At 41.5% G+C, this 18,782-nt stretch overlaps 1 protein-coding gene across 9 annotated transcripts in view; it reads left to right on the forward strand.

Moving 5' to 3' along the window:
* The window catches only part of CAB39L (calcium binding protein 39 like), a 129,869-nt gene extending 111,323 nt beyond the window's left edge, over positions 1 to 18,546 (forward strand). For 8 of the 9 annotated variants that reach the window (XM_019524669.1, XM_019524675.1, XM_019524672.1 and 5 more), the window contains 4 exons: positions 4,021 to 4,080; positions 6,384 to 6,449; positions 7,693 to 7,836; positions 16,472 to 18,546. In XM_019524669.1, the coding sequence (XP_019380214.1) occupies positions 4,021 to 4,080; positions 6,384 to 6,449; positions 7,693 to 7,836; positions 16,472 to 16,651 (450 nt within the window). In that variant the 3' untranslated portion in view covers positions 16,652 to 18,546. The remainder of the gene's footprint in view (positions 1 to 4,020; positions 4,081 to 6,383; positions 6,450 to 7,692; positions 7,837 to 16,471) is intronic. The other variant, XM_019524676.1, reaches the window with a different exon arrangement.
* Positions 18,547 to 18,782: the final 236 nt, after the last annotated feature.

Here is an 18,782-nt window from a genome sequence, read left to right on the forward strand (position 1 = left end):
CGCCCCCCCCCCCCCCCCCCCCCCCCCGCAGTTCAGGGGCTGTTTGGTTTGCCGGCAGCTCACTCCTCACCCCCCACTACCGGAGAGGCAGGTACACACCATGGGGTTTCAGTTCAGTTTACATTGAAGCGGTGTTTTTAAAATACAAGTGTTTCAATTTAGGGAAAAGTAAACCAAATTAAACCCCTGTGGTGTATACAAGCACCTTAGGTAGACATTGGTTTAATGGGAATAGCTTCTTGCTCTTAAATAGTCAGTCAAGGTGGTTTTCCAATTCATACCAACTCTATTAAGCAATAGGGGAGGCTTAGAATTATTTAGCTTGCTATCTGACTTTGTTATCTCTGGTTTAAAATCATTATAGCAGTAGTAGTATACAAAAATAGGCATTTACAAGTAAAAAATGTGTTCATTGTAGCAGCTTTTTATCAGAATGTGCCATGACTTAACTTTTTAAATAGTGTTTGTCCCATTCCTCTCCCTGTGTTTAAAGGAGAAAGTATTTATCTATCAGGCAGACGGGGGATGATAAACATTTCCTTGATTTTATTATTTATTTTTTTTCCTATTCCAAGCTCTGCTGCTAAATCACTGGAGAAGAAATTTGCATCATTTTCAGAAAGGCAGATTGATTGTGCTTTGAGGATAGTAGCAATATGGTTGGGACGAGTAACAGAAACACAAAGCAGGGACTGGAATAAAACATGTTTGAACTGCAGTAGAGCCTGCTAACTACAGCACCCCCAGTGTGTCACTGTGAGTGGATTGATGTGACTCCTAAAGTCACCAGCTGGGGAACTCACTGCTACAAGTTGTATTATTAAGGCTGAGAGTTTAGTAGGAATTAAAAATAGGATTTTACGTCCACATGAATAACAAAAACCCATAGCTGTGCTAGCTAGATAGGTGAAAGGGCTATAATTACATTTCATCCTCAGGCTTCAGAGCAGAGGTAAATCCATAACATGGCTGTCTCTTTTGCCTTTTCTGAAGCTTCTTGTATTGGTCAGGGAAAGAAAAAGTGATATGCAACCAATAGGATTCAAAAAGTGCATCACTACCCTGATTTTTAAGACTAAAAATAAGCTTTACAGCTTTTCATTTACTGGATTACTGAATTTGTGCTTGGTTTGCCAGCCTCTTGTTTGGTTTCTAATACAACTACATGGGCATCTGGTTCAAAGAAGAAAGCCCTGTCTATTACATGCACCAGAGAAGGATTTAATTAAATCTGCTTTAAAATTAAAGGATATTTATAGTAGGAAAGTTTTGGAATTTTTAATGATCTTAAGATGTGTTTTTAATTAAATTCGGCCAGGTGCAGCGGGGTAGGGAGCTGAGCTGCCAAGCACATGCAGGTGAAACAAGAAAAACTGACTTGTATTTAGAGACACAATCAATAGTGGGGGGAGTACCAGTTGGAAGGCAGGGACAGTACTGATAACATCATGTGGTGCAGTACCGTCTTGTCATTTTTCTATGAATAAAAACAAAAGTAATTTTGGATTATATTCAATTTGTGCAACATTGAATAATGTGTCCTACACAAAACATATAAAGCATTCTAAAGTCTATTCAGCTAACCAACCCGAGAACCTTATAGCCCTGCTGAATAATAAAGTATTTTATAAGCACAGCATACCAGTTTTTATAGCACTTTGTTTATGGGCCTCTCCTTGCCTCTCTAAAATACCTGATGAAACAAATGCTGCAAGTACAAATCTTTTCAGTCTAATTTATTGTGAAATAAATAAAAAGCTGATGAGCCCTCTGATTAGGTTTAATTTTGGAAATGTGGAGAACAGCTTTTTATAAAGATAATTCATCTGTCAGCTTCTGACAGCGAGTATGAAAGCTGGTGAAAGAAGGGGTGAATCTTTGCAAAATTAAATTGAAAAAAGATACAGATCCTGATGCAAAGACATTAAAGTCAATGGAAAAATATTCTTTAACTTCATCTAGCTTTTAATGAGGCCTTTTTGTAAATCAGTGTTGAAGAAGACAGTAAGTTAAAAATAATTCAAAATTTGGATGCCTCAAATTAGCCACTGGAGTCCTCCTTCAGATGCCTTATAGAGGCTTGATTATCAGGATGCTGAAAAAGCTCCCATAATCTTTATTGGAGGTGAGAGTACCTCACAAGGTCTGAAGTTGAGGCACGTGTGGATGTAGTCTGTCACTTTTAATTTGTAGGCCTGGTTATGTATTTATTGACTTTTTGTGGGACTTTGTGAGGCTAAACAACTTTGGGTTCAAGCTTCTTTGTATAGACATGAACACTTTAAATAAAAAAATAGATATGACCTTAATATTCATTGGTAATAACTTCCTCAGTGTTGGATTAAATTTAAAATTGCATTTGCATTCATCAGCAGTAAATTCCTGTAATGACCAACCTGTGGCATAAGTGCCACAAGTAGCATGGGCAGCCTTCATGTATGGCATGCTGCTGATCAGGGAGAGGACAGACAGTAGAGCAGAGAGCAGCAGATAGGACAGGAAGAAGGCAGAGCAAGAGATCAGGCAGAGAAAGAGGGTTGGAGTGACACTCAGGGAAGTTATAGGGCTAATTTGTGGCACACCTGCCAAAAAATGCTGGTTGCCACTGCTATAGTTGATCAACTCCGTCCTCACCATGTTGCTTAAGGAAGTGAGCAGGTCTGGGACAGTTTGCAGATTTCATGGGTCACATGTGGCCTTCAGGCTATAGTCTGGGCTCTTCTGCTTATGTGCCATTTTCTAAAAGGTTGTTTTGAATTTTAAGTTACAGTTATTTTACTGTTGACATTTTAAATATTAATTCTTGCACAAGCTCACAGGTCATAAAAAAATCTATATGGATCTGCTTAGAACAGTGGTGCTTAGCCTAGCTGCGGGCCAGTTGCGTGATGCAGGGTCAGACTGTGGGTCAGATCCAGTGCAGGGTCAGTCTGTGGGTGCAGTCCAGCCTGATCCCATGCCCCCAGCTCAGGCCTTGCATACTAGCCTGGTCCTGCACGCCTCTATCTGGTCCACAGACTGGCCTGACTGCACTGGCATGATCTAGCAATGCAGGACCATGCTATCTGTCTTGCAAGGCTCCCCACAGGACCAAAAATTTGGCAGCAGGGGTGTGGCAATCAGTGCTTCCACCACTCCCCTAATGGCAAATTTCTGGACCTGTGGGGAGACCCACAGACCAGATAAAACAGCTCTGTGGCACAGATCTAGGCTGCAGGCTGGAAGTTGAGGATGGCTAGCTTAGAATACTCCCTAGGGCCCCAGACAGACATTATGCTTAGAACATGATTAACTGCTTAATCACATCTTAAGTAGTGAGCTGGCCACAGGTTAATTCAATTAATGGCTTGATAAAACAAGGAATAAGCCGTAAAGTTATCACACAAAAAAATGCATAATAAATTTGTGACTGGTTTCTTTAGTTGAATGTGTGACCAGTACTCCCTGCCTCCAGAGCATGCTGGAGCCCTTCAAGACTTTCATGTGCTCCAGAGGCTGGAAGCCCCAGTTTAGCTGATTGGAGCTCCCAGTTAGGGGAGTGCATCGGAGCCAAAGGCTCCTCTGAACTCCCACAACTGATAGCGCTAATAAGCTGATCCAGGCTCTCAGCCATGGGGGTGTCATGAGCCAAGCTTGCTACCTACTGGTGCAGGGGGTGCCTCATGATCATGGTCCCTCGCTCCCCCTGCACCAACAATATGGTGCAGTGGGATTTAACATCCATCAGTGGCCTAAATTATATTAATTCTGTATTTATTCACTGAACTGTTCATAAGTCATAATGAACATGTGACTTGATAACTGAAATTGATGGTAAACAGGACATTATCATTCTTTGAATTATCTTTCTTTGAGATTAATTTGGAAATTATTCTGTAGGAGGAGGCCTGACTGAAAACATTCTTTATTCTATTACAGTTGAACATGAAAGGTATGGCATAAACTAGTGCAGATAATATGGGCACTTGATTGACAAAACGTTTCACTGAATTCATTTTTTCCTGGTTTGTTCTCTCCCAGGATCTACTGACGAGACACAAATTGTTGGTAGCAGATTTCCTTGAACAGAATTATGATACAGTAAGTACCAATGATTTTTCAACCTTACTAAGAAACTATTATTGTGATAAATCCATTCATATTTGGACTGAACATTTTGCTGCTTTTTGGAAGTACTCAGAATAGGCTTTTTTTTTTAATTTCATGCATGAGTCCCAACTTTGAATTCAGCAGTTTAGTTTAATGGTGTGCAAAGTTTTGCCCTGTGGGTCTGATGAGTGGGGCTCATTTGTGGGCCAAACCAAGCCCCATATGCCAGGATTGGGCCTTGGGGCCAGCTTTACCTCCTCCCTGCCTCAAGTGCTGGGCCTGGGCCCCAAGGCCTGGCACCACCCTGTGTGCTGGAAGTGATTTACAAGGATGTGCCCCCTCTTATCCCCACAGGCTGGGATTGGGCCCTGGGGATTTGGCACCACTCCCTCCCACCCCACAGGGCTGCATTGGGTCCCAGGGGTCTGGTGCTGCCGCCTCCCAGACCCTCACACTGGGATTGGGTATTGGGGCCCAGCACTGCCCCTACCTGGCCCTGTGTGCTGTGATCCATTGGTCTATGGGGGGCCCTGTGGGATGGATGACATGGTGCTATGGGCTGGATTTGACCCATAGGCCAGGGGTTGAACACCCCTGGTTTAGTTCATTCATTTCTCAGATGAGATCCATGGAAATCACTAGTGGGATTTCAGGGAAGGTACTTCAGTAGACAGTTGAAGAGTGCATTCCAAATTACTCAAAATCAACCAAACTGGGGAGCTGAGTAGGATTGCATGCCCCCGCCTAGAACTGAGAATCAGATCCTTTTAGCTAAAAGTGTCCACTTGACCAGGGGAGAATCCTTTTCAGTTATGTCTGGTTATGACATTATTTCTTCTTTCCAGTCCAGAAAGCAATATACATCACATTTCTAGAACAGCTCAGGGTCAAAATCTAATTGTGTTTGATGTTGAAGGGTAGATGGCAGTTCCCACAGTGTTATTATGCAACCTATCTCTATTAGCAATAATAGGAATTACATATGCACAAAGATTTGACTGCTTTCATTTTTTAAATATTTGCCTTTTGCTACAGTTCAGTAACACTCCACTACTGCTAGGTGATCATCATTCTTATCTCAGATGACATGCTGGGATATAGGAAAAGAGCTGCTGGAACTTAAACTAGTGATACTGGAAATTTATATATGCCCAAGTCCCAAAGGGCTGAGATGTGAATATAACTCTTATCATCCTAAGTGAATTAATCTATTGGTTTATTGCCATTTCTCTTTCATTTAAAATAGATCTGAACATCAGATGTGGGTCAAAAACATTCCATTGAATCAACTGAAATTGGACTTATGTGGCTGATGGAATTAGGCTGAGGGTTATGTTCTCATATTACCATAGATGTTCTTTATTTTACTGCCAAAATAAAAAGGCCAAAGAGTGTTTCTTTCAGCAGTAGAAGTTATCCAGAAAACTAACTAAAGGCTTTAAGCTTTCCTGCTGCTGAGTCACAAAGGCTGTTTGACTTGAGCAGAATTATTATATCTTCACTTACCTTCTCCGTCTCTCCTAAAGCACTGTGATCGAATGAACTGCTATGCTGAGTTTATGTAGCATTGAAGATCAAAGTACAGACTGTAGAAATTAATGTTCTTTAAGTGACTTTTAGTCAACAAACTAACAAAAAATGTTCATTTGGTGAAAAGATTGCAACCAGCTCAAACCATCACCATCCCCCTTTAACTAAGATACCGTGAAAGAATTAGCTGTATATTCAACTCCTTTTTAGTTTGGTCCTGTGAGTTGCTTTTAAACCAAAGGGTGTCAAAGGCCATTACCACTTTACTAAAGAGGCACGCAGTGCCTCCCAGGATGTGGCCCATTATTTTCAACAGTTTTGGGCATTATACCCTCAACATTAAAGGACAAAGTGACCATGGATAGAAATAAACAGCTTGTCTTAGAATGAAGGCTTATTGAGCACATACATCTGATGATAGACCTTACGTTCTAGTTTGGCAGCAGCTTCGTAATGTATGAGAGGCAGGCACATCATGAGGCTCGCAAGTGCACTACTTCATGCTAAGCTCCTGTACATGTGCAAGCCAACAGTAATTGCTCCTGAACTGAACCACCCTTTGACAGGGAAAGGGGAACCACCCTTCACATGCATGTTACAGTTTGTCTCTGCAGAGAGTGGAGAAGCTGCAAACAAAGAGGGAGCCAAGAACTTGAGGGTAACATGGGCTGGCTTAGAAGCAGTGCCAGGTGGGTGGGGCACAGGACAGAAGAATAGCGGTGAATAGAATACATTCTTTCCATTCTTTCCTCTTGTTCCTTTAGATCTTTGAGGACTATGAAAAATTGCTTCATTCTGAGAATTATGTAACAAAGAGACAATCTTTAAAGGTAATTATAAAATCACCAGACTCCTAACTTTTTTACTTAGCTCCATAGTGCGAAGTGTGTGTGTATGTGTGTGTGTGTGTGTGTGTGTGAACGTGCATGCACCTGTGTCTCCATAACATGCAGAAGATGCTATAACAGGGTAACTGTGCGGACTTTGTTACAAAATAAATTACTTGAAGCAAATCTTATTATTTTTGGAAACTGGGAAATTCCATGCGTCTATATTATGGCTAGCATTGGAGAGTCCCAGCTCCTGAATCCAAAGAATAAAGCTGGGGCACCAAGTTTTTCTGAAACAAATGTTTCATCCTCTTTTTTTCCTCAAGGACACCTGAGCTTTTAGGGTATTTATAGATGTGCTTTGGGGACATTTAATTAATGGAGCTCTGAGAGCCACACAAATTAGTGCCCAGAGCATCATGTGTATCAGCATCCCTGTGCTGAAAAATTTCTGTGGAGTTCTTTGAACTAAAGCTTGTCAAACGACCTTTAGTTTAAAGCACCCTGCTACCATTTTTCAACACAGGGATGCTGATACACATGACACTGAAGTCTGCTGGAGTGCAGTAATTACCGTGCAATTACAGCATGTTGGAGCAGCCTCCCTGCACATGTATGGAGGCCCTTAGAGCCTAGTTCAGGGTGCCCATGAGGGAATTTGATACGTTCACCAGAATTCCCATTTCATCCATGGCACTGAAGCATCAAGCTGTTGAGTGCAACCCGCCTGACTGGAACCAAAGGGTGTGTTGCATGTTGAGCCTTTGTTAACCATCCCTTGATTCAGGGATGATCTCTGCTGTGGCTCATTGGTGGGTCTGGAGATGATTTTAGTGTCCAATCCTTGAGTCACATGTCTGCAGACATTGCAGGTCTTTCCATAAGGGAAAGTAGGCTGTGGCCTGGGAATCCTTTCCTTTTCTCTCCTTTGTTCTCTGCATCAGGCCAGAGATATATTAACAAAACTACCTTATGGGTGGCTGTGCTACGCTTACTTCTATATCTGGCTTGGGCCAACTCTTAATACATACTCTAGAATGGCATCCATTTTTGCAGTATCTGAATGATCAGTGCTGTCACACTGTACCTCATTACATTAATTGCAAATTCAACTTGGGTTTGGTTTTTTTGAAAGGAAGCTATATTGAAACTCTTATGAACAAAGGTGAAAATATGGTGCTTGCATCTGACATCAAAATACTGTGGGTCTATAAAGTCTTGTTCCTTGTGAATGTTTCCACAGCTGCTGGGTGAATTGATTCTGGACCGACACAACTTTGCCATCATGACAAAATATATCAGCAAACCAGAGAACCTGAAGCTGATGATGAACCTGCTGCGAGATAAAAGCCCCAACATTCAGTTTGAGGCTTTTCATGTGTTCAAGGTAAATCAGCATGAGGTGGAGAAAGAAAGACCTTTTTTCTTTTGTTCTCTCAGGTTGGGTATGAGGAACTTGCAGAAAAATGAGAGTTTATTCAAAAAACAATTCAGACCCTTGACAATGCTTGTTTGGTCTTTTTTCTCTCACAGTTTGGTGCTGTCTAATGCAGGGTAATTTGAATCTGGCCTTAATGGTATGACGGGACCCTGACATATCGATGAGTTGCATGTAACAGGTGGAAATATACATGGCTGCTTGCAAAAGGCCGAACTGTAGGGGTCCACGGTGCCTTGTTCAGCCTCTTTACTCCTGTCACAATGTAACCCTGGGTAAAGATGGGGAAAGTCAGTCATTTTGAAGCTGTGTGTTCTTAGCTTATTTCAACACAGGCAGATCAGATCCCAGAGTGATGGCGCTCGGAGGGAGGCTGCACAAGTGGTTTCAAAGCTTTGCAAAGATGTGATAAGGCAGAGCCTAGAGTAGGCTTAATCCTTCTATTTCTGTTTGTCTTTTGCATTACTTATTAATGCATCCTTATAAGATTGTCTTAAAACTATTATCAGCCCAGTCATAAAAACTGCCTGCCCATCCTTTGCTGTGATTGATGATAATGAAGAAATTTCACTTGCCTTGGGCAAATGGAGTAGAATTTATTATTATGCAGAGCTACCTTTAATTCAAAATTGGCTTATAAATATGCATGGTCCTATTTTCATAGTTTGCAAAATGTAACTTGTAGTAGAGTGGGGTAAAGCCAATGCAGAAGGGGTATTCTCTTCTAAAAGATGTCTGTAGAATAGATTAGCATCATCAAGTGACAGACTCTTTCAAAACCCTTCCCTTGCCTTTAAATGTTTTTTTTTTAAGTTTTTTTCTAATTTTGCACTGCTGGGATTCTCGTTTGTTTAAAAAAAAAATTTGCGTAGCACTCAGGTCTCCAGCCTGTGGCATGAAGGATGGCATGGCCTCTTCATTTTCTTCTGTTACATAAAGAAATCTCAAGTGAAATTCTCAAAATATTTTAAGTATTTCCTTTCCTGCAAGAATCAGCACAAGAGATTCACTTAATTGCTTCTGTAAGATATTATACTGTCCCTTCATTGGCTTACTGCTTAGACAACCAAGCTACTGTGAGTAGCTTATGCTCTGACTCCTTATCAGGAAGTATGCAACTCAAAGATAAGCTGGGGAGAGCTAACTGAAACCACTTATAGTGTTTGAGACTTTGGATGTAGTTGAGAGGGAAGAGAGGTTTCATCTCTCTTAGTTGCTTTTTCATATTCACAAAGGGCCACATTCTTATATATGAAAGACTGTCCCTAAATTAATCCATTAGGCCACTACATATGCTACTGCAGATCCTTCTTTACTACTTAATTCTGTTGTGATATTTCCAAGTCATGGCCAGAGGCATTGCAGTTGAAACTAGTTGATTTTATCTGAAAAGAGATGCCTCAGAGGCTTTGAAATGTGCTAGAGCTGTAACCATGTGGTTTTATTACTGTTGTCTTTGCTCTTCTTCCCTACTGCCACCCTCCATTTGTTTTTTTAAATTCATTGTTTCCAGTTTTCATTTCAGAATGTAGATACTTTGGGCGGGGGGACGGGACTCATGTCTGCTCTACATTTTGTGCAGCACCTAACACCCTGCAGATCTGGTGCTAGGCAAAGCGAATAGGAAACAATTGTACCCATTCAAGTTAGAGGGCCAAATTTTGCCCTCTGATAAATGAGTCTGTTTGTTTAACAGTATCTGAAAGTAGTAGTTAAAGCTGAAGGCAATGCATGCAATATCCATCTTCCAGGTATTCCATGGGAGTTGCCCCATGTGATTAAGCAGACTCTGATCAGTTGACATGACACACTTGTAAGTAGAAGTAAAATTCTACCTTCAACTTGAATGAAATTCCCCTCTCTAAGTAGCACTGTAAGATCTTGATGTATTCAGGGATCATTCTATGTTTACAAAACAATTACAGAATAAATGCTAGACAAGTGCACTGTGAAATAAAAGCTTTGAAGAATAGTTCAGACAGGAGCATTTTGTCCTTAGAATTTCTTAATGCAGGGAAAAAAAACACTGATGGAAACCAATCAAGGAAATCCCTGAATACCAACAAGAACATACGCTTAATGGAAAACAGTTACTGCCTTGTCATAAGGCCCTTTCTGGTGAGTAAGGAGAATCATAGAAAATTAGGGTTAGAAGGGACCTCAGGATGTCATCTAGTCAAAGCAGGACCATGCCCAACTGGATCATCCCAGCCAAAGCTTTGTCTAGTTGGGTCTTGAAAACCTCCAAGGATGGAGATTGCACCACCTCTCTGGGTGACCTGCTCCAGTGCTTTAACTATCCTCCTAGTTAGAAAGTTCTTTCTAATATCAAACTTAAACTTCCCTTGCTGCAACTTGAGATTGTTGCTCCTTGTTTTGTCATCTGCCACCACTGAGAACAATCTAGCTCTACCATCTTTTGAACCCCACTTCAGGTAGCTGAAGGCTGCTATTAAATCCCCCCTCAGTCTTCTCTTCTCTAAACTAAATACACCCAGTTCCCTCAGCCTGTCCTTATAAGCCATGTCCCCCAACCCCCTCACCATTTTTGTTGCTCTCCACTGGACTCTGTCCTGTTTGTCCACATCTTTTCTGTAGTGGCAAGACCCCAAATTGGACACAGTACTCCAGATGTGGCCTCAGCAGTGCTGAATATAGGGGAATAATCACTTCCCTTAGCCTTCTTGCCAACAAGGGCACACTGTTGGCTCATATCTGCTTATTGTCCACTGTAACCCCCAGGTCTGTTTCTGAAGAGCTGCTGCCCAAGCAGTCAGTCCCCAGCCTGCACTGGTGCATGGGATTGTTCCATCCTAAGTCCACAACTTTGCACTTGTCCTTGTTGAACCTCATGAGATTCCTTTTGCCCCAGATCCTCCAATTTGTTTAGGTCACTCTGAATCCTAGCCCTGACCTCCAGAATATCTGCCACTCCCCCCAGCTTGGTGTCATCTGCAGACTCACTGAGAGTGCACTCTGCCATCTTCCAGGTTGTTGATGAAGACATTGAACAAAACCAGCCCCTGGGGCACTCCACTTTATACCAGCTGACAACTAGACATTGAGCTGTTGATTACCACTCTGAGCCCAATGCTCCAGCCAGTTTTCTACCCACCTTACAGTCCATTCATCCAGTCCATACTTCCTTAGCTTACACACATCTGTGCTGTTTGAATTGGGGGAAGAATCTAGTCTTTCTGCCTTTGATTTCGGATAGTTTGAATGTAATGAAAATACCTGTTCAGTTCTGGTTGAAATTACAGCAGACTGGCCATACTGACTTGAAACTGAAGATTTGCTGAGTAGCTGGTATTTGCTACTCACTTTGAGCTGCCAGGAGATTTGGGTTTGAATTACCTGACCTAGATGTTGCAGTTAGGCATATTTGAAATTAAAAAGAAAGTGTCTGTTTTGTAAGTATCCAAATTCCAGCTCTCCCATGCCCCAGCTGACCCTGAAAAAGGCATATGACTATCAGCTTTCTTCCGCAGTATCTAATTATTGAGGGTTTCAAGATACAGTCCTTTCACTGACCATGAACATCTATATTTTTAAAGATTTTACAGTCATGCTTTATGGCAGTTTAAAATACAGTTAACTCTTTGAGTCCTGGGGCCAATTACACTCACCCAGAGTGTCCAGTCTGGGGAACTGATGGCAAGTTATGAGCAGGGATCCTGGTTTTCTCAGATTAAAAAAAAAAAAATCCCCAACTTTCAGATTTAAAAATGTAACCCAAAATCCACATTTTTCTGTGATTAAAATGAAACATCATATGTGTGTATGTATGTATGTGTGTATATATATATGTGTGTGTGTGTGTGTGTGTATGTGTATATATATGGTGTTTCATTTTTTTTAATCACAGAAAAATGTGGATTTTGGGTAGGTTACATTTTTATATCTGAAAGTTGGGGATTTTTTTACATCAGAGAAAACCAGAATCCCTGGTTATGAGTTCTCATTTTCCATACCTCTTCCTTCCTGTGTCCTGACAACATAACATCCTCTTCCCTCAGCATTTCCATCCTTCCCTTGATGTTTTCATGGACAGCATTAGGCCTATTCCCACCCTTAGCGTTCACTCAGTTGTCCGGCTAAAGGTCTCATTTTCTCACCTAAAAATCATGGGAAAATAGTCTCCAGATAAAATAGGCCATAGTTGCGCAGTAAGCATACTGGGCCTGGTAGAACTGCCCCCAAGCCACCTTTTGTGTAGTAAAAAATACCAGCAGGAGAATCAGCGATCACAATTCAAGGTTCAAAATTTAAAAAGGCTTTTCAAATTCTGATAGTTATTTTTTGACAAATGTATTTGTTACAATTATTAGTCCACCCTGGTATGTGATTTTTCTTCTTTGTTCTCTTACAGGCAATTGGGCGCATAGGGTGCTGTATCCCATTGCCCACAATGCATATGTAAATACAGAGTAACAGTGACCTTTCTTGGCTTTCATGTGAAACAATTAGATTATTTTGAAGAAAAGTCCTATAGTGCAGGATCAGGATTATGTAACGTTTTTCTTAATTAGAGATATAGCAAGATGCATTTTAGTGTGTAAAACTGAAAATAGACTACTTCTGACCTTAGGTTCATTTTTCCATTCTCTTTCTTACGCATTACCAAGCTTCCTCCCGCACCTTGCTCTGCAAGTGGTTTGACACAATTTAACAATACTGATAATTTCTACTCTAAATAAAGATGAAGCTTAGTTCATGTGGATGCACTTGCATTATATGCTAACTGTAGAATTTGATGCTTTGGGTAATAGAAGTTGTCTCATCTTAAGTGCATCTGTCATGGATCATGCCCTTTTCAGGGAAAGCTCTGCCTCATGACTCCAAGAAGAAACCTTGTTTGGTCTCCCTCTCCTAAGAGGGCCCCCTGAAGCTAACTTTGGCATGGCTTGACAAGAGGAAAGCCTCTGGCTTTGAGACCCTGGTTCTTCCCTCTGCCTGGTTTCTTCAGTGATCTGTAGCACCACAACACAAGCTCACATCAGAACTGCAAGCTAGAAATCAGTCTACTTAGCCTCTTTTATCACAGCATACCTGTGAACTTTTAGGCACGTCAGTAGCCTAAAATCCTCATGACTTATATGGGAAAATCGTGAATCTAAGATGAGGCCTGGTGTAAGTCTGTGTCTGCTGGATTTGGCCCGTGTCCTCTATAAGCCTTTGAGAGTAGGCGGAAGGTTAGAGAGAGCTGCTGTCGTCAAGATTCTGTGACCTTCTCTAGTTTTAGCCTCCATGGCGAAGAGAACAAAGTGTTTCCAAAAGATTATTTGTGACCACAAGTGAACCTTTCAATGACACTCAGAGCAGTGTTCTCTTTGTCCCCTCTGTGTTCCTACAAGGTAACCATGCACTGTCATTTGTGTTGAGAACCAAGGTGAAACCCCAGAACACTCTACTCAGGTGCTTTAGAGGTCAGTTTGAGATTATATAGCATATGAATTTGGATGAATAATACAGAACAGAACTGTTGGAAGGCTAGCAATTACATTGCAGAGCAACTCTTGAATTTCAGACTGTGTTTGGCGTTCCACGTGGGAATGAAACCAGAATCTTTCAAACATTTTTCACAAAATGAAATTGTGTTGAAACATCTATTTTTGGATTGAAAACCCAAGCTTGTGATTCATGTTTCTTTCTCCTCTGAAGTTACTAAAGAGCTCCAGATGACATCTTTCCTGATAAAATCACTTTTGAAACAAATGTCTCTTTGAAATGTTTTTTTGGCTCCAATTAAATTTCATTTTGTCAAAAATATTCCAGTCAGCTTCAATATTGTTGCTTAGTTCAAGGGATATACCTATATTTCTTCGCATGTGTCTTAAAATGAACTAACAGAACTTTAAAAATCCTTGAAATAGTATGAATTATTAAGAGTTTTAATTGTAGGTATAAATTACTTTGTTTTAATATTGCGGGAGTGTAAGTGATTCGAAAAAACAGCCATTTGGTGTTATTTCTTTATAAGGCCACTATTTGAAAAACGTGGTTGGTAAGTTGAAACCAAGGGGATCGTCCCATAAAAGTGGAAGTCAAAGATAATTTAAAATTTGAACTTTCTATCTCTTTATGCTGGTTTTGTGGGAGGAAAGATAAGGACCTATGCAGATTGAGATGAAGATACAGAATTCAGTTTAATTGGAGACATTATGTGCTGTGTAGTCTTTGCCACACTAATACCTATGGTGGGCTATGACATTTATTAGTTTTTAAAACTGAGGCCTTTCAGGCTAGCTTCCTTTCATGTTTGTGTGTGTGTATAGATAAAATATGCATACTTGAGTTGTCTTGAAGGATGATTACTCAGCAGACTAGAATGTCAGGTCCTTATAACGTGTCTCTATTTAGGCACCCAAATCACTCGTAGGTTCTAGAAGTGTGGGGCAGTGTAAATCGATTGATATTGCACTCTCGTGATGAACACCCCATGGCCAGCAAACAGAAAACTGATACAGGGTTTTCCAGAGTTGCTATGGTTCATGCTGAAGTTGTGTGTTTAATTCATGGTCCCAGTGGGTTGGGGCCCAGAGAGGGGACATATAACAGACACGCACCAGTAGGTTATGCTCTGGTAAACAATACATGTGTTTATGAAAACTGCAGGAAATAACATACCATTTGTAGAATATCATGTCTTGGAAGGAATGTTGTTTTTAAATGATCAAGGCAGTGGCTGAGTAAATTGTTGTCTGGAGCTCTTGGTGCACTCAGGGGGGCTGTGACTTGACTATATCTCTGAATAAATGTGTCTCTAATACGATGCTGTATTTTGAGCTTCAGGCAAGGAAATTGCTGTTAGGAGTGGTTGCTCTGAAGGGGTGCTGCACTGACTCAGAAGTTTACAGGCAGTGGCCACTAAGGGTTTTTAGGGATTAAAGACATGAATCTTCAGGAAAAAAGGACTAGATCTGTACAAGCAGGCAGCTGGTGGCTACAGACCTGCAGCTTGGGATATGGTGAAGGCTGCCATAGTCCCTCCTTGTCTCTAGATTCCTGGCTGGCTTTCCTTGGGGTTGGAGGGTACATCTGCCCGGGAGTCAGTGCGGGCTCCTCCTCCACCACGCTGAGGAGCCTTTCTTTTCATGCTGTTCTTTGTGTGCTCTGTCTAATGCAATGCCCGTCTGATTGTCAGCAGATGTTTGTTTTTATTCTGGTTTGCCAGGCTGGGAAGGAACCTGGACAGTCTCCAGTCCTGTCTATCCTTAATTTCTTCTAGTTGAATACAGAGTGGCTGAGTTATTTATGTAGTTCCACAAAATATGACACAGTGTTTTGTTGACCCTCTATGGTAACCCCACTGGAAGCCAGATGCAAGAACTCTTCTTGCTGCTACCTTGTATTTTCCCTGATGTGGAATTAATGACTGACATTTACATAGGTCTAACACACTGGGATCTCTGGGAAGAACTTGTCACCACTGGCTTCTATACAGTCAGGTTAAATTTTTTTCTTTAGCTAGCTGGGGTGTAAGATGTTTTAAAGAAACATCATCACAGTAAGGGGAGGAGGGGAACAAATGGAGATTGCACTGGTCTTAGAAATTGTGTTAAAATATTTTTCTTCCAGATCCTCAAAAGCTTCTGTACCTGCACAGTGAATGGTTACTACAAAGGAAAAATCCCAGCCTCTCACCTGGTTGACCCAAGAACAAGCCCCAGGGGCTGGGCTGGCCGTGATTAGCACACATGTGCATGTCATAATATCCCTCTGCTTCACCTCTTGGCTCTGTCCTTGTGAGCTCAGGGGAGGGGCCAGGAGCCTGCTCTTGTAAATTTCCATCCTCTGCCTGCTCACGAGAGCTGTTTAGGTAGGGCAGAGGATGACGTTGGTTCCCAACCAAAACAAAGCTGGTTGGTCTAATTTTAGGTCTGGTTTAATATGGACATTATAACAAGGCTACAAGGCCCTTCTGTTGTCCTGTTTGTTTTGGTTCTGTGACGTTTCATGTTGCAGGCTCTGGTAGGTAGAGGTAGCAGGGGGTTTGTAGTTAACACTCAACAGCTGCGTTTCTGATCAAACTTTTTGTTGACAATAGGAGCAAAGTAAGGGGAAGTGTTACCAAAGACGAGTGTAATGTACCTCTTGCTGCTTTCCCTCATATACATACATTCAGGGAAGGATTCCCTTTCCTGCTGTAGGCTCTTGGCATCACTAAGGGGCCCAAAGGCTTTTGAATCTTTCCAACTGCTGTAGGGCTAGCACAATCTGTTCTGTGCTCTCCTAGCAGCTCCTGGGGCATAGGTTTTTGTCAGGGACAGGCAGGACTTGGTCATAGAGCAGCTGTGGCCAGCCCTTAGAGTACCTGAGAGGCTGTTCTGAAGCATTCTGGACCTTTAATGTCAGCTAGAACAGGTCACAGGATCAGGCATCTGCCACCAACAGCTTTGCAGCCTCTCCCCCAGCATTTCCCCACTGCAGTCAGTGGATGTATAGTATAGTCTATTGCACAGAATTAGATACCCCAGATGCAGCTAACTCAACAGAAAAGATTGAAGGCACTGTTGTGGCTCTGACTATTTATCCTCTCTCTCTTTCTGTTTCTGTGTGTGTGGTTCTATTTGCATGTTAGGTTTTTGTGGCCAGCCCAAACAAAACGCAGCCTATTGTGGAGATCCTGTTGAAAAACCAGCCCAAGCTAATTGAGTTTCTAAGCAGTTTCCAGAAAGAGCGGACAGACGATGAACAGTTCACCGATGAGAAGAACTACTTGATTAAACAGATCCGAGACTTGAAAAAGCCAGCACCATGAAGAGCTCCCCTAACTTTCCGCTGTAGGCATTAATCTCATTTGCTCAATTTCTATACATGTTCTTTAAAAATCACAATAGTGCTTGAGAAGGCATTGCAAGTGCCTGTTTTTATTTTGTGTTGTTCACATAGATGTCAAGAGTATAGAGGTTTTACATGACAACTAAAAAAAATCTAGAATAATATATTATTTTTAATTAAGTCTCTAATTATTTATGTTGAGTTAGGCACTCTCTATATTAGAAGCTGGTAAAACAGGTTTTTATCCAAGAAGGATAGACCTCTCTGCTTCGATTTTTATCAACACACTTGAGCTGTCAGTCAGTGCAGACTAGGAGTTCTGAAGATTGTAGCTATCTTTGCCTTTGCACTTGTTGTTGTGACTTTTTTTAGGGGGGTATGCACATAAGACTGTGAAAGAGGGGGTTTGGCTAAGGATTAATTGGCATTTGTAGTGGATTTGCTAGCAAAAGCAGCAGGGGATGGAGCCAAAACAAGAAGGTTCACATTTTCACTTTATTTTTATGTTCCCTCTTCTTTGGTTTTACTCTAGGTCAGAGATTTCCTATGTAGTCTGGGTACATGTGCCAGGTAACAAGTCGAAGACTTTGGCTGGGTCAGCACACACTCTCCGCTTTCCACTTCTCTGTCCATGGTCTAATCACCAGGGAAGTGTAGGCAGTCCCAAGCTCCAGTCTTGTAATAACACTGATTAAGAGCAGCCTTAGCTCTGCTGGTGGTTTGAATGGGAGGTGGGAGCAATGCAGCATGGCCAAGGAGAGAGGTGTATTACCTATGGTCTTCCTAATTCTGCTACCATTGAAATCAGTGAAAATCTTGGCATTGACTTCAGTGGCAACAGAACTAGTCATTATTCAGTGCTTCTTATTCAGAACCCAATCCTGCAAAGTGCTGAGTAGCTTCATTTCCCATTGGCTTCCACATGAGTGAAGACAGTCAATACTTCATAGGATTTAGCCCAAGAACTAAGTGCTAAGGGACGCCCAGGTAGAATGCTAGTTATACAAGCCAGAGTGGGTACAGGTGTGTGCTTGGGAACCTCTGATGGAGACTCTGTAGTGATTCAGTTTCTGCTCCTTCAGACATGCCTGCGCAGGACATACTTTGCCCATAACTTTCAGATCTGGGTTTCTAAAAGTAGGCTTCTGAGTATTTCTAGGTACCTAATGAGGTATAGCCTCAGTCTGAAATGTTGAGCGATTCCCAGCTCTCACTGAATTGATGGGAGCTGCAGGAACTCTGGAAATCAAACTGCTTATTTAGATTCTTAAATGAGGCTTTTGAAGCCAAATTGGAGGCCCTGTTTTGGGAAATTTGCTTTTTGTGGTGAGCATGTTTCATCCTTGTTCATTTAGATGTGAATTCCATTTGTACACTGACCGTTTTGGAAGAGGAATCATTGCACTGTGATGTTTTCAGTTTAATAAAGCCTTGGGTCCAAAAAAGAGTTGCCTAAGTATACTTGCAGGTTTTTTGTCTTACAGGAAATGACAATATTATTTTGGTTTATTTGGATGAGGAGTTTGTGTGTGGGGAGAAAAAAGAGCTTTCAGTATTTTTTCTGCTAGCTTGAATGTAGGGTTTTTTTTTCCTTTTTATTGAATGAGACCTTTAGTTGTCCAGCTGTAACTGCAAAGCAGCTGTGTCAGTAAAAGAAGGAACATCAAACAAGATTCTTTTTCCCCATAAAACTGTTGCATACAAGAGTGAGTGAGAATTTAATTTGTGTGTTTAGAAAAGGGATGAAACCGAACAACTAGATTGTGGACTCATCATTCATTTTCAGATGTCAGGTGTGTACAAAAAATGTGTATCGTTAGCCATCTGGAATTTTTAAATTATATTTACAAGCTATTAAAGGCATGATTACTAATGTCTGCTTTTTAATCATTTCCACCTCTTGGGCATTTCCCTCTTGTCTTTCTGAAAGATGCACTTCTGGCTCCATTCAGTGGTAAATTCTTTCTCACTCCTACACCAGCCATGATTTCTGCAGAGGGAGGGAAACAGATGAGTACTTTCTTTAGATCCAGTGCGCTCTGCAGATGTCACTTCTGCAGCCTCTGCTGGCACAGGGCCTGATGGGCTCTGGCTGTGATCCAGTTTAGCCT

The sequence above is a fragment of the Gavialis gangeticus genome, unplaced genomic scaffold (assembly GCF_001723915.1).
Source record: "Gavialis gangeticus isolate Ggan-Ray unplaced genomic scaffold, GavGan_comp1, whole genome shotgun sequence".
Lineage (NCBI taxonomy): Eukaryota > Metazoa > Chordata > Crocodylia > Gavialidae > Gavialis > Gavialis gangeticus.